The 16,415-nt window shown below is 37.9% G+C and overlaps 2 protein-coding genes across 4 annotated transcripts in view; both read right to left on the bottom strand.

Annotated features, from left to right (window-relative positions):
- The window catches only part of nsg2 (neuronal vesicle trafficking associated 2), a 44,654-nt gene extending 43,544 nt beyond the window's left edge, over positions 1–1,110 (bottom strand). The window contains exons 1-2 of the mRNA XM_024266546.1: positions 876–1,110; positions 522–691 (exon numbers count right to left, since the gene is read on the bottom strand). Coding sequence (XP_024122314.1) covers positions 522–650 — 129 coding nt within the window. The 5' untranslated portion in view covers positions 651–691; positions 876–1,110. The remainder of the gene's footprint in view (positions 1–521; positions 692–875) is intronic.
- Positions 1,111–4,096: 2,986 nt separating this feature from the next.
- Positions 4,097–16,415, bottom strand: part of cpeb4b (cytoplasmic polyadenylation element binding protein 4b) — a 32,837-nt gene continuing 20,518 nt past the window's right edge. The window contains exons 5-12 of one of the 3 annotated variants that reach the window (XM_024266542.2): positions 15,133–15,156; positions 13,992–14,162; positions 13,695–13,784; positions 12,171–12,289; positions 11,020–11,134; positions 10,679–10,860; positions 8,360–8,632; positions 4,097–7,184 (exon numbers count right to left, since the gene is read on the bottom strand). In XM_024266542.2, coding sequence (XP_024122310.1) covers positions 8,405–8,632; positions 10,679–10,860; positions 11,020–11,134; positions 12,171–12,289; positions 13,695–13,784; positions 13,992–14,162; positions 15,133–15,156 — 929 coding nt within the window. In that variant the 3' untranslated portion in view covers positions 4,097–7,184; positions 8,360–8,404. Of the gene's footprint in view, positions 8,633–10,678; positions 10,861–11,019; positions 11,135–12,170; positions 12,290–13,694; positions 13,785–13,991; positions 14,163–15,132; positions 15,157–16,415 lie in introns of all 3 variants that reach the window. The other 2 variants (XM_024266541.2, XM_024266545.2) reach the window with 2 other exon arrangements.

The following is a 16,415-nucleotide window of genomic DNA, read 5'->3' as shown; positions in this document are numbered from 1 at the left end:
TTTTTTTTTTTTTTTTTTTTCACTTCTTGAATGAATTAATCAGCAGCGTTAAATGAAACTGTCAACTTGGACGCGCACTGGAGCGCATTTAATGCACGACGCTTCAAAATGGGACAATGAGCTCTTTCTATTCATTTTCATAATGTGCAATCAGTGCAGCAGCTCCGTCCCAACCTCACTGATGCACGGTTTGGCTCTGCTCTGCCGCCATGGTAACTGGATTAACAAGCAGCAGTTATTATGGGATGTCGGGATGATAAATGACAGCCTGTCTGGAACCAAATCTGTCTCCTAATCTCAGCAGGAAAAACAAAGGACATGGCTGGGAGACATCTGAGATTAATGGACGTGTGAATGAACTGAGCGTCATGGGGATGCGCGCTTGTGCGTGCTGCATGACCGGATGGGGGTTTGGGGATGGAGCTGAAGTAAACAGGAGATTTAGAACACAAAATAAAAGTAGAAACAGTCAGTAGAGCTGCATCTGGCACACATGAGGAGGGGGGTGGAGGGTGCCTCACCTTGTCAGGTGCATGACTCTGGAGGCTGCCAACATCCAGTGGAGTGATGAGGGGCACGTTCTGAAAGCCGTCCTCCACACTCACAGCTTTGGCCCCTTTGTCCTGTAGATTACTCCCCAGTTTCACCATCTTCAGCTTTTATATCCCTTTAGTTTCCTGAAAATAAAGCCCTGCACACAGGAAATGCACATTTTATCCACATATTAATTATTCACAGAATTTAACTTTTAAACAAAACGTTTCAGGGGGCTTGGATAATTATAGTTGCAGCATCTCATCAAATTAATTTATCTCCCAAAACCAAAAGACAAAAAAGAAAAACTGCTCCAAAAGCAATGAAAAGCTGCTACTTACAGAGGCTCGTCCTTGTCCGCCCGCTTCCTCTGTGCTGCTGCAGCAGTGGAGTGAGTGGAGCAGAAGCGGAGGAGCGCAGAGGAGGTGCAGGTGAGGCTGCTCTCTGAAGATGCTGCTGCTGCTGCTGATGCTGAGGCTGCGGGAGAGCGACGCGAACGCACGGGAGGCGAAACCAACGTCTGGCTCGCGGGAGGTTTTCCAAACCAGCCCAACCCCTCCGATCCAACAACTGCCTCCCCCTCCTCTTCCTCTTCCATACCAGAAGCTACCACTAGAGGGGCCGCTTTCCCCACTTTGGCGGTTCAAAGAAGAGTTTTTCTGTACATTCCAGACTTTAAAGATGAGTAGATCAAATGAATATACATTTTGAGACACGTATATTTGTGAGATTAAATCTACTGAAGCTATACAAAACATGTAAAGTTCTTAATTTTATTTAATCACCTTTTTCAAATTCAAAATATTCTAATGTCCCATTGTCCCTGAACGCAGCTCAATTTGTACTACCACTGCGCCACCTGCCGTTTTATCCCGTGCAAATCCGCACATGCGCAGACTTGAGCTGTAGTGCAGAGCGCTGAAAAATCCCCCTTTTCACAGTTTAGACGACGAAATTCGTATTTTGTTTCAACTGTAGACAAATAAAATAACATACAAGTCTCTAAAAATATTATGAAAATAAAACAAAGTGGGATTTACTTGTAAAATAAGCTGTTTGAGGCCAAGTGGAAAAACTGAAAAAGACTCATGTCAATATTCAAGTTTTTTTTATATATATATATATATATATAAATAAATCAAATGTGTTATTTCACGTGACTCCAAAATCGAATTATAATATTGTGTCTGACAGCAGTAGTATTCTAGTATTTCTTCCACAGATGTGATTTGGAATGAGGGAGTCAGGCCTCAGACTCCCCCTGTTTGTGTCAAACCTCTTTTTGCACACCGTTGCATCATCTCCCTCTGAGAGGATCTCAGAGATCTGCTTTCTGTGAGCAAACAGCCTGTCACCACTAACTTTGGGTTGTCAAGTGATACAACCGCTTTATTTAAGTGCGATCCTTTTTTTGGTTCACATAAATGATCCTAAAATGTCAGCAGCTGATGTTATCTCTTAATGTTTCTTTTTTCCCATAAAAAAATGTACTATGACAAACTAATTAAACCCACTTTTCAATCAACCAATTTAGCAGTGGCTTAATTTGTTGTAGCAGGATCCAGCCAGCTGGTGGCAGTAGTGAGTTGTTGACTCTGAAAGAACCTGTTCCTCTCAGCAGGATTACAATTTCTTTATTGATGTATTGAATATGAGCATGAGTCAAGTTGGATCAAGTCCAAACATACATATATCCGTAAACAAATAGCCCATGTTAAAGTTTAAAAGTTATATTAACATGTGGTTCAGTTCAAAAAGTCAAGTATGTAACCAACACTGTTTTACAGGCAGGGCCTAATTTGAAAAACATGCAAAACTGGTTAAATGAGTCAACCTGCCTCTGTTCTTTTCAAACATGCTTTATCTTCAACTTTAATCTGTTTCTTCTCACCTCTGACTTTTACTAACTCTATAAATCAGTCAGAACTATTGCAGTGTTTCTGGCAGAGATTCAAGAGACTTGGCATGAAAGACTTTGAGCAAGACTTGTTCATCATTCTTATTGTTTTAGCTCTATTACATCACTGTGGGGTCTAAAAAGAATGGGGCTCACAATATTTTTATGTTGAATGTAGAAACAACAGCTTGTTTTGGAGTTAACAAGATGTTTAACATTTGTTTACTGACAATTTGAAACAATGAAATATTAATTTTAAACGTTACATTTTAAGACTCGATTTAACTAAATGCAAGTCTTCGGACTCGACTTGGTTTCTAAGAGGGGATTTTAAGCTCTTTTAAAGCATTACTACATTATTTACAACTTGTTCATTTATGTTAAAGTTATTTTGCAATTATCTTTTTAATAAGAACCCCTTCTTATCACTGTTCAAATACTGTCAGACCACATTCAGCAATGAAATATATTTTTAGGAGTTTTAACTTTGCAGGGAAAAAAAACAGTTTACCAACCAAAAGCACAAAATATAAAATATCTCGATTAGAAAATAGAAAAGTACTCAACTTTAACCCTTTAACATCTGAGGTGTTGCTGGTGACACTTAAACAAAATATCTTTAATATACTGTAACTTTTCAATTGTTACCACGATCAACATAATTCCAGCTTGTGCCGCTTTTCTCTTTTAGAATCAGCTGGAATTACATTGATCGCAGTAACTTTTGAAAAGTAAAAGTAAAATCAAAGAATATTAACACAGGAGCTCAGTTGTTAAAGGGTTAAAAAAATACATTTCATATATTTTTTTTTGTTAAAGGGATGTAGTTAAAGTAATTGTACTATAATTTGTTTTGTTCTTTGGCCTACCGTGATAAGTAAATTTCTCCATGTTAGATAAAGTTCAATTCAATTTATTGGCAAAGCAAATTACTTTATTTATGCTATTTTCCTTCAATATACTTTTTTTTTTCCTTTTTTGGATATTTTAATCTTTCAGTTCTGGATTAAATGTCTAAAAAAACTGTCCTTGTTTATTAATGTTATAGTTGAAAAATGAAAATATATTTATATATATAGTATGTATATATAAATTGTATATATATATATATATATATATATATATATATGTGTGTGTGTATCTATATACATTTTCTGTGTATATAAATTGTACATATAATATATATATATATATATATATATATATATATAGTATGCATATATATATATGTGTGTGTGTGTGTGTGTGTGTGTGTGTATCTATATACATTTTCTGTGTATATAAATTGTACATATAAAATATATATATATATATAGTATGCATATATATATATATGTGTGTGTGTGTGTGTATGTATATACATATTTTATGTATATAAATTGTATATATAATATTTTGGAGTGTGGGCCCCACTGTAACCTGACTGTTGGATGTTTTCCCGCGGCGGGAGCCGGCTCATGCAGAGATGACACCTTTGGCCGGGAAGAGCAGCCAATTCCTGCTCCGTCGTGTTGCTAAGTAACTTTGATGAACGCCTACATTGATGCCATCGTTTTTAATGCGGTGAAATCTAAAAACGGACGCCCCGCACAGCTGAGCCAAACAGCCGCGAGGACGTGACGGGGGTCGCGGAGCGGAGCACAAACAGCAGACAGCAGACCGTCGTCTCATCACAGTTAAGATTTATTTCATTCAACATTTCACATTACAAATATTTAAAAATTATGCATACTGTTATAAATAGTTGGCTGCAAACAATTAAATAACATTAGATTTTTCTTTTTCGTTTCACTAGCACTTCTACAGACCAACTCCTAGAAATATGGACAAATCCGTATTACATAACTTAATTAGAAAGGAAAATACAAAAATAGGAACTTATAAAGTGAAATGACAATAAAAATTAAGGTGATATCTTAAGTAAAAAATGCTATTAATAAATACAACAACCTTTCCATACACAGTTAAAAACTATTGAAATCTTGCCATTAAGTAACATCATTAACAGACAAATATTTAAATATTTATTTTCCTTCAGAAAATGTGAACCATATATTGTGGAGCACAATATAGCAATTAGTAAAAACTAGACACTTTAACATATTAAAAGCTTCACCTCAAAAATATAACAAAAATCTGATCAAAATTATAAAAATCAATTATACATTCCAATTAAAAATATACCAATAAACAGCTAAATACATTGTTGACCTAATAATTACAATGCAGTCAATCACAGTAGCTTAAAATAAACAAAATAAGCAAATGAGCACAAAAAACCTTTTAATGTTTTAAAAATAACTTCAATTATTTATATTAGTACAAATAGTTTGATTTCTTTTCTTTTTTACAAACACCAGCATGAAAAGGATTACAATAACAGTAGAAAATGACTGTGAAAAACATATTAACATCTTCTTTAATTAAATGTCTGCAATTAAAAATGGCATTAAAGAATTACATTGCAAAGAGTTCGTTTTTTTTTTTTAAACTTTTTTTATCTGGAAAAAGGTTCAAAAGAAGTATTGCACATAACAACTTGAAGTCAACTTGCAACATTTACCACATTCAAGTCTTTAAGTTCCCCTTCCTCCAGATAAGTCTATATAAAGATCACCTCGACGACGGCGGGATGAGTTCTCAAGTCTTCTTTTAAACAGTGTTCTAAAAGGATGCTCCTGCGCTGCCACATCAGTTTCAACTTATGGGTTCCTTCTGTGTGTTTTTTCGTTTTTTATTTTATCTCTGTGTCATGTGCATCTTGCAGAGATCTGCCAACTAGGAGATTGACATGAGGGGCGGGAGCTAAAGTGAGGGGGCGGGGTCTGGGTGTCCTTAACGTAATAGTTGAGAAACAATTGGTGCACACCACAACGATTAGTTTTAATAGCTAATTCATGTACTTTCTCTTTTTTCGTCATGCATGCTAAGGGTTACAATAGGTGCTAGCTGGCAAGTTCAAGAATATATATATATATTTATATTATATATATTTAATGTATATGTCTATATACTTTTTCAAATATTAAAATATCTAAACATCAAACATCCATTCTTGTGATACGAGGCTCAGCGTTAAGCTTGAACCCGATTTTGCATTCTCCTCAAAACGAGTTCTGCTCCATCTATGGAGAGGAAACCAAGACAGAAGTTATACCTTTGTGTAGCCATATTAGAGACAAACAGATTCAAATTACCAGGCTTTTTTTCTTTTTTTTTTTCTTTTTTCCTGTCGTTTTGACGGTTAGCAACCAGACTGGAAACGAGTACGAAAAAGCTAAGACCAAGAGAGGGATGCTTTGGTCTCTCCTCTGCAGATCTGAAGTCGCATCAACACAAGTGAGCACTTAGTTGTAAAGATTCCTCAGCACTGAAATGTATAAAAAGCATAATTGAAAATAATATATATTGAAATCACTCAACTTTTTTTTCTTCTTTAAAATGAACATTTCCATATATGCAGATCTCTCAGTAACAAAAGTACAAAAGCTACCTTTCACAATGTGAAAAATTGAGGTATTGCAAAAAGGAGTTTCCCCATTTTGTGAAAAATGTGCCTAAAATGACTGTTGGAAAAAGAAAAAATATTTAGAAAAGTAGTGCATAATAAATGTTCAATATGTGCATGACAAAATAATTTAGCTAGAAAACACTGTACCAAAAAATCAGCAGGCCATGTATAAAATTATTTTCTTTTTTTTGTTTTTTCAAACTCTTTTAACAGCAAATTCTTCACAAAGTGTTTTAACTTCTAAAATGCTCACCCACTGCACCCGCGACGCTAATGTCCGGGGGTGCGGCGACGCCGCGCCGATATGAGGATTCTCACTAGTGTGTAAAATCAAGTTTCTGTACTAACTCCCTGACGTTTAAATGCTCGGCTAGAAGGTAGCCACTGAGTGAGTTCAAATGAAGAAGAAAAAGGAAAATAGAAACGAAGGAAAAAGCAGGTGAGGATCGGTTTCACCCTCACTGCGGCATTGTGCACTTTTGTTTTTCCCAAACCTGCAGAGCTATTGGAGATTAAAAAAAAGAAAAATCTAGAGCCTCCTCCATCTGAAGGAGATTTTGTGTCTGCAAGCCCTGCTGGGTCAGTAGTGGTGTTCTGATGGTTCTGATTACGCTCTCCTACATCTGCAGCATGTATAGTGTTACTATACAGCGTGGATCATGTTCAAGGCCAATCTTTGGTTTGCTGGAGTCCATCAGGGCTTGACAGGTTCAAAAAAAAAAAAAAAAAAGAAGTAAAAGTTATGGATTTATGAGAATAAAGATGAGAGAAACGTACAAATGATAGGACAAGAAATGAGTCAGAGTATGACCCACTACTGCACAGCCATCTTTGGTTCGCCGCCAAAGCCAGACGGGCCTTCAAATCTCGTCGCTGAGCGCAAACTGCATGTAAGGTTGACGTGTGTGTAGTAGTAGAGCACACTGCAGAAACTATCTTCATTTATGCTTTCAAAAACACTGGATGCTGAGTTGGACTAGCTTGGCAGCAGAAAGGACAGAGGGTTCGACGGAAGGACCGACCCACGACTCAAAAGCAGTTAGTTGCTTCTTTAATGACGGATGTAGCTCACTCTTGGATGCAAAGTAGCACTCTGTCATTAAAGACTTGGGAGCATTGCACAAACACATTTAAAAAAAAAAACCCAAAACAAGCATATTCAGGCATTTCCTGTTTGTGGCAGTAAAGGCAGCCACTCCACTAGCCTTAGACCACTCGTCCTGAAGGATCTGGATCCGAGCCCTGCCGTGTGCGAACACAGGAAACAGGTTTTTGATCCGCCTCTCTGTTAGCTAGCAGAGAGTCAAACATGCGGAAGAAAAGTGGGGCTGCTTTCATTTTGTTTTTCCTGCTGCGTCTATAGCCTAGCCCATGTCATACGTTAACCACACCGCACTGCACAACACTCTGGTCTGTCTCTAGCACAACCCTGGGTTTGATTACAAAAATAAGGAGGTGATGAAGCAAGTTCCAACAAAACTGTGCCAGTTACATCACTCTGTGTCTGTTGCAGAACTCCCCTCTGATTATAGTTCTAAGGAAAGGAGAACAGACAGCGTTAATGTTTTTACTTGCTTTTCTCTCTGTTTTTTTTTTTTTTTTACTGTGTTCGGCACATTAGCAGCTGAGTTTGAGGTATTAGTTTTTGCATGTCAAATATGGAGATCAAAACCCATCTCTGGTGTTGCTAAAACGCTTTTGCAATTTTTCAAGTAGCATCAAAATGTTGGTACGGTCTCGGAAATCATAAAAAAAAGAAGTCGATCTGGGAGGGGGTCCCTTTCGTTCTGCAGCGGGCCCTTTCTGTTCATTGAGTTAATTACGATTTTGGCTTTGGTTAACTACAAAAAGGATTTCATATACTGCGTCTTCAGTATTTAAACTGGAAATAAGTGCACTCTTCTTCAGCGACTCCCTTTTTTTCTTTTTTTTTCTCTCAAAGTCACACTTGCTCGGAAGCCTCCTGCAAACGATCTCCGAATCAAACTGAAAAAGGACTCGCCGGGGTCGACGGCGTTTGGTTCACAGACTGTAAGAAGTCTCTGCTACAAGATCAAAGTCATCTGGACGACAAACGATGACTTTTTTGGGGCTTATATTAAAAATAAAATAAAAGATTTTAGAAAAATATGCCAATTGAAAAACACAGTACCATATTCACACTTCAAACATTCTGATATATATTTTAAAAAAATCATAAAAATATCTTTAAAAAAAATCAAAGTATAAATAAAATGATGTTAAACATCTTTTTTCCTTAATGGACATTTGCATTTTGCTCCAATTTTTCTGACAATGTTGATATATATTAACTTTAAAGAAAAAATAAAAAGGTTTTGATGAAGTTAGAGCAAAAGGAGGAACCAGCAACAGAAAAGTGCATTTATTTTTACAAAAACTTGCGACTCCTGCACTACCTGCCCTCCTGCTGCTCTGTTGCCTCTCCCTCTCTGCGACTCCGCTCAGTTCCAGCGGAATGAGATGTGGCGGGGTCGGTCGCCGCCCTCTTTCACCAGGGGTTTATGAAATTCTCGCCCGGCACGCGAGTGGATGGCCGCCCAGCAGTACTCGCAGTAGTACTGCAGGCAGGTGACGTTGGCGCAGAAGAACGGTGCAAACTTGCCGCCACAACGAGTTCCCTGGCACTCATCGCACAGCTGGTCATCCAGCACATATGGCTTCACTTCCACCTAAAAGGATAAAAGAAATCATCACATTTTTCAATTTATAAATGCTTTGAGAAATTTACTTTAAAATGCCTAAAACACTGCTGTCAGTGTTGACCTATTTATGTGTTTTTGTTTCATTTTGCAACAAGAAGCAGTGCTTGCAGTTTATATTTCTTGAACAGAAAAAAAGGAAAAAAACATATTTTATTAGTTAACCCGTAAAGGTGTAATAAATATCTTTTTTAGGCATGATCCTTTAAACTAGGCATGTCCAAAGTCTGTTTTTTGCAAAATGCGTAAAAATTTCTGCTGGTCTGCACTCTTTTCTGCAGTCAAAAGCTCCAAACCCCTTAAGCCCTAAACATTTTCTAAAACTGTGTGTATTTTTTCCAAAATGTAGCTGACTAAATTACATTTTAAGCCGTTGTAAACCTGTGGCAACACTGTCATGTGACATTTTCTAGCTCGTTTCTAAAATGTCAACTGTAAATAAAAAAGAGTGAGGGCAAATGCTTCCAAGACAAGTGTAAATTGGCTTTTTTTCTTGTGAAATATGAAACAACTGTCTGCCTGATATGCCAAGATACTGCCTGTTTTTAAGGAGCTCAATGTCCAGAGAACACATCGTAACTACGACAAGCAAACTGCAAATGAACAGTAATAATAATAACAGTAATTTAGGTAAAAAAGTAAAGTATCTGTTTTCATGTGAAAATCACAAAGTATGCCATTACAATACATTTTTCATTTGCATTTAAAATGATTGACATTCTTTGAACTATTTCAAATGGCCCACTTTGAGTTTATACACCCCTGCTTAAAGTAGACATTAGGGATGCAACCATACAGTTTGCTCATGGTTTTAATATGTACATAAACCCTGAAATCCTATTATTCCATAGATCATGATTTATTTTGAAAAGAGAAATATAATAACAAAAATTTAGATTTTTTTCAAGTGCAAAGTTCTTGGTATTTATTGGAGAATCCCATTTAAATAGAACTCTTGTATATTCATAAACATTACAACAATTTAAGTAGTTCTCTAAAATGTTGAAAGCTGTATGTGATACACAATATACACTGAACCAATTTAAAATATTTAGAACTGACTTACTCGTCCAAATAAACAACAGCAACTCAAGTAAAGTCCAGTATCCCTTAGCGGTCAGCCCTTTATTCATGTATACATATTTTTGCCAAAAAAAAAAAAAAAAAAAGTATCTCAGTTGTTTTTAGCATTTAGCTAAACTTTTGTCATCCAACTACTGTAGGAAGGGCAAGGTAGTTTCTGGCGGGTGGGCGAGGATTTTTTGCAGCAGACACCCTTAAGGCACCTCAGATTGGTACTGAATAAATAAAATGTGTATTGTGAAAAATGTCATATTGAACCGTCAAACAGGTATTGAACGGTTCGGTTTTATGTTGAATATTGTTGCATCCCCAGTAGACATCCCTATTAAAAATAACTTTAATCGTAATGTGTCAGTTTAAATCTTTTGTTGTCTTTGATTTTGATTAAAAAACCTCTTTTTTTCCTCAGCAAACTGGCCGTTTTACTATTATTAGCAAGCGAATGTCAGCGAGGAACTCCCCTCTGCAAGACGTGCACATCAATTATGCAAATGAGTACCTGCTGCACCATCCCTCCACGCTCTGATAATCTACATATCCACTGCGAGTTTCTCCCAGCCTCTGTATACTGTTATCTACTGTACAAAGAACAGCGATGTTCAGCCTGTTGTAAAGTGTCAAACTGTGCTGCAGATATTCTGCACTTGACCATTTTCAGGGCTGGACTTGGTTAGATAATGAGGCTCTTGTGACCAGATAGGCAGCGTTTCTTGTAATTGTAAACAGGAACTAGCATGACATCATCAAATCCTTATATTGACATTAAATTTGCTGCATCATAGCAACAAAAACAGACCTCCATTGTGCGCTAAAGTGGTTTAGATAAAAGGAGCAGGAAGTGAGGTTGGAGGGGTACCAACTGAAGAAGATCAGGAGATGGAGATAAAAAAAACAAAAATGAGAAAAAGAGACCTCTCTTTTCCTTCCACCCACCCGTTTATCGATTTCTCCATGCTGCAGCTGTACAAAGCGAGCACTGATAGCAGCAATGTAGCTCTGCTGATTAGAGAAGGCGACCCGCCCTGCTCCCTTGGGGTACTTCAGCTCCGGGTCGGTGTCGATGCCAGCGTAGCAGACCCCGCCGTACAGACGGTCCATAATCATGGCCAACTCCACTGCGGTCAGACAGAGGCAGGCAAACGTCAGACTGCGGCGAGGATCAGCCCGCCCTTCAACCTTGTCCAAGGTTAAACTGCGTGTTTCATAGTTTGAGGATCTTTTCTTAAAGCTAGCATTTAGGAGTAAGATCTTCTAGCTTGAGACACAAAACATACCTGCGCGGAGAGGACGAGGAACACCTCCCACAAAGATAGTCTTCCTGGGATCCAAAGGCTGGGAACCATCCATCACAAAATCACTATCGTTCAGGTTCCAGGGCCGAATCTGGACCTGTCACAAAGACAATTTACAGTTACTCAGTACTGAAAGTCATAACTGTTAAGTTTATGTGAGAAAATCAAACAGAACAAACTACAGTTTATAAAAGTCTGCTTTTTATCTGTATGTACTGAATACTTTATTTGAGTAACCAAATCAAAACTCTGACATGTTTACTGCCCAAAGGATAGAGGTTTACTCTGTGACATGGGTTTGAAACACAAGACTATTTGGACTTCACTGTTTGTATGACTTATGGATTTGGACTTTTCATTGTCTGCTTTACTTTAAAATGTGACTGTATGCAGTTTGATAATCTGGAATTGTGTGCTGTTTTTTTCTGCAGCAACTGTGTGGCTTTGCATAAAAAGTAAAAGCACATTACATTTCTGCAACAGCAGTTTGCAAATTTTAGTTACAACTGAGACACAAAGCTGCACTTCTTAAAACTCAAGACTACACTTAAACATGCCAATATTTAGCTTTTACACTTAAAGGAATAATATCACAATGTAGTGGATTGATTGTGTTTTTTCATCCTTAAAGACATTTTGAAACAAGAAGCAGTGGATGCAGTTTATTTTTGTTAAATGGAACTAAAGTCAGAAAAAAAAGAAAAATATTGTATTAGTTACCCTGTAAAGTAAATGTAACATAAAGGTATTTTTTTAGGCATGTTCCTTAAGGCTAGATGCATGTATGTCCAAAGTCTGGCTTGTGGGCCAAATGCATCCTGCACTCAAATTATTTAAACATGTTAACAGGAACTGTAAATATCACTTTCTAGTACATAAAAAAGTAGAAACAGCAGAACAGTAGAAATTGTTCATATAGAAAAAAAAAATATTTGGCTCCTATAGTCGGAAATCATTTTACCTAAAAAAAAAAACACAAAATCTAAGAATATATAATGCGATCAAAGTTAAAATATTTTGCTTTATCCAAACATAATAAAACAACAGGAACCAGTTGCTATTCTAACAAATAAAAGCGGTTGTATTATTTCAGTCACACAGAACCATGCATTTCCTTGTGTGTTCTCACTGACTGGCTTGTCTTTGATGGTGGGGCTGGACACGCAGAGGTACAGCTTGCCGTCCTCCTCGATGCAGGCGTCAATCAAGGCCTGCACGGAGCTCTCGTCCTGGAACAGCAGGAAGGCGTAGCCTGCGCAGAATATAGCACAGTCATTCAAGCGGCTCAGGCAGTATTGCAGGAACAGAATTTTTGATGATTTTTTTATCATTTTTTACATCTTAACACAGAGAATGATAAAAAGTAGGAACATCCCGATCCGATCACGGGATTGGATATTTATTTTGTTCAGCGAGTTTCTTATAAGGGCTGCACGGTGGCGCAGTGGTTAGCGCTCTTGCCTCACAGCGAGAAGGCCCCGGTTCGACTCCCGGCTGGGACCTTTCTGTGTGGAGTTTGCATGTTCTCCCCGTGCATGCGTGGGTTTTCACCGGGGACTCCGGCTTCCTCCCACCGTCCAAAAACATGCTTCATAGGTTAATTGATGACTCTAAATTGCCCCTAGGTGTGAATGTGAGAGTGAATGTGTGTGTGATTGAGGCCCTGAGACAGACTGGCGACCTGTCCAGGGTGTACCCCGCCTTCGCCCATCAGTAGCCGGGATAGGCTCCGGCACCCCCGCGACCCCGAAAGGGAAGAAGCGGTCAAGAAGATGGATGGAGTTTCTTATAACAGATAAATACTCTACTAGAACTCTGCACACCATAAACGGATTATTGCGGTAAAATAACTCTTTTAAACATTTTAAACTGATAGCAAGTGTCTCTATTGGTTGATCTCAACTTAAATAACAGCCTACTAAAGCATTGAAAAGAAAAAAGATCAGGTTTTCGTTTCTTTTGTGGAGAATTGCTTTCTCCATGTTGCCAACAGACATGACAGTGAGATGGCTGCCAAGGGTCAGTCTACAAAGTGTAAGCTCTGTGAAAGTTATTAAAAATATCTCCATAATCTTTTACAAACAACCAAAACTAATAAATGGCTACATTGGTATGAACAAGTCATGAATACTCATCATCATAATCCTGCTACAACAATTTGAAAAGAAAGTCATCATTAATTTTCAGGAATTTTTAGTGTGGATATAAATCACATATGATAAAAAAAGAAATGTATAGTTCTGAAGATACTTAAGCTACACTCACCAAGTGTTCTCACATGACTAATTTTCACTTATTTTTACTAGTTAACAGTTATTTATATTTTATTTGTTCTAGTTGATAGTTCCACTTTTTTTTAACTTGATTGTTACATTACAGAAGTGCTCTGCTTAAGTGTTAAATGATTAAAGAAGGTTCCTAAAATAAAAATTGGGGACAACCTGGAACTGTTTATTTAAATGTGTTTGTGTTACAAAATAATCTGTTTAGGACTCGGTATTGGCAGATACTCAGAATCCTATCGGATCAGGGCTAAACAAATGTGATCGGGACATTCCTAATAAAAAGCCATCATATTACGTGCACTGTTATGATGAAGTCTCATCTCAATCACTTTAAAAGCATTTGGAAAGACACAGGAAGACGATTATAAATACCTTTAGGTGGGAAATAGGATTTACTCTCTGCTTTGTGAGGCCAGTCTACAAACAGGTGTCCAAAACGTCGGAAACTGGCGGTTATCTCATCTGAAACCAAACAGAATTTCACTTAAAAGGAACAATACAGGATTTGAAAGAAAAGCTTGATTTTTTTTTTAAGTGTTCAGTACAGCAGAATTTATGTGTCCTGACTGCCCACCTTCCATGAAGTTGTTATTTTCTGGACTTCATTCTAGCAGAAGTGAGTTAAAAAAGGCACAGGAGCTCCTCTGGGTCCAGACGAAACTGCATTACCTTCGTCAATATCTGGTGGCAGGCCTCCAACAAAGACCTTGCGGGAGTAGCGTTCCACGCGCTCTCCGTTCTGATGTGGGAAGCAGTGTGGAGAGCCCAGGCCTGGAAGACCCTGATCGCCACGCTCCTCATCAGGAAAACCATCTTCCATGGGGAAGAGAGAGGAGTGGCCTGAGGGGAGGAAAAGGCAGATGGTGGGACAGGAAGTTAGATTATGACATTTAGCCTAAAACAATACTGTATTTAATAAAAAACTCATCACCTGGTCATGTTTTTTTTTCTAATAATATTGACACAATACATATATTTTTTTAACATCTTTAAATGAGCTTTGAAACTGAGGAAAAAAATCAAAATGGAACAAAATACAAACACAAAGTCAGCAAAACAACTAAAATTGACAAATCCAAAACAAAATGAACTGGGTAAAATCAAAAAGATACATTAAATGACATTAAATGAGGAGTTTTGAGGCTTGGACTCCAGCAACTGAACTATATGCGAGAGCAGAACATGCATGCAGCCTGCAGGTGTTTGAGCAAACAAGTTAGTCCTCTTAAGCGGGCGAGCGTGAATAGTTGAACTGTGGAACGTATGCACGGTAAAGGCTAAGCTCACCCTGGCCTGTTCTTGCACCCGTCCAACCTGTCCTGAGCTGCTTTACACAGATTTATCCTGAACTTCCATTGTGTGAGCCGTGTGTGTCTGTTGCAGTGCGACTGCGCCCGTGTGCTTCACTGCATCCGCGACTGCTACCAAAACATGGCGCTCACTTGCATCACCTGATGGTTTTTTGAGTTTTTGGTTGTATTTTTTTTTTGTTTTTGCACGGCGGGAAGAAAAGATGGGGAAATCAGGCAGAGTGAAGCATAACGAGCCATAAAAAACATTCTTAAATAAAAAGAGAGAAAATGCTTGAGATCACTTCACAAGCTTAAAACAAATCCCAACACAATCATGCAGACAAACACGTCACTTCACTGTACAAAGACGAGAACAGTTCAATTCTTGTCACAACAAGCTGCCACACCATAATAAATTGAGTCATAACATTTTATCTTTCCAGTGGGGGTATAAAAAAAAAAAAATCAACCAAACACTTGAAAATCCTTGACACAATATACTGAGGGTTATGTTTTACCTCGTCTTCTGTTATAATTCCTGGCTGCATGTGGAGTAAATCATAGAAGATTGTGTTTAGAAATGGATTCACTGGAGCAATAGAAGTGCCAGGTGGTTCAGGACAATAAAGAGCTGATCTCTTTACATTTAAAAAAAATCAGAATGGAATAATAATCAGTCTACAAAGCTGTCTTTACAATTGTGTTTCATTAAAAAACAACAACAACCACAACAAAGGATTGGTTATTTGTTTATAAATGTGCGATTCCATTTTTAATCTGAGTGCAATAAAGCTCACTAAATGTTTCAAAAGGATAAAGTGATGCCTGACGTGTTTGCTCCCTTCTCATTAATGATGGTTTCAAAATGAGGCTGCAGCGAGTCTCATTATCCAAAGAGATCATTATTATGACGGTGCAAAGACACAAAGGAATGAAAGGACGTCTCGGATTGGAACACAATAACACCTGTGAGTATAAAAAGAAACTCAAACCAGAACTTGATCTGACAATAGAAAAGAAAAGGCGATATCATGTAAGCAGAAGAAAATGTTACACTTGTGTGTTGAGTATGCCGTTTTAGGTGTGGTTATCAGGTGATTTAAACCCTTTCAGATACCTGAGTTTTAACATAAAAAAGCAGGATATCTGGAAAACCTGGTAAAGAACAAGAAGTACGGGGGTTGACCCGAAGGGGTGCTCCAGTTTTTAGGTTGTAAGAAGCCGTGGACAATTGTGCAGTTCCCTTGAAACATGGATGGCCACCTACAGAAATGTTGTTAAAATGGAATGCATATTTGTCATGGTTGTGTTAGGTGTATTGTTAGGTATTCATAAGGCTAATGTAAGTTGCATGCACTTACTGTATGACGTACAAGTGATGCCACACTCCTTACTAGCCCCTCCACAAATGCCGCTGAGCTGGATGTAAGTGCTCATAGGACACCTATAGGATGCTGAAATAAACTGCGCTCTGATCGTATAATTTCCTAATTTTTAAAGAAGTCAGGCTGCACTGCAAGAAGCAGGAACTTATCACATGAGCAACACTTAAAAGGCCCCTTGATCAGTGCACAAGATTTAGGGTGTTTGGAAAAATTAAAAATGTGTATGTGTCTAACCAATGTGCATGAACATTTTCACTCTGAGCTAACCGAGCCGTCTACAATCTTGTAATGTAAAGAGAGCCACCTTTGTGCCCCTTACAGTTATAGGTTTGCCCATTTTTTGCCTGCAGACAGCCCATATCCACCCACGAAGGGTGTTGTGACTAATGCTTTAAATATCTAAATGTGTTGACATG

The sequence above is a fragment of the Oryzias melastigma genome, linkage group LG14 (genome assembly GCF_002922805.2).
Source record: "Oryzias melastigma strain HK-1 linkage group LG14, ASM292280v2, whole genome shotgun sequence".
NCBI classification, from domain to species: Eukaryota; Metazoa; Chordata; class Actinopteri; order Beloniformes; family Adrianichthyidae; genus Oryzias; species Oryzias melastigma.
This window is presented reverse-complemented; position numbering and strand designations above follow the sequence as displayed.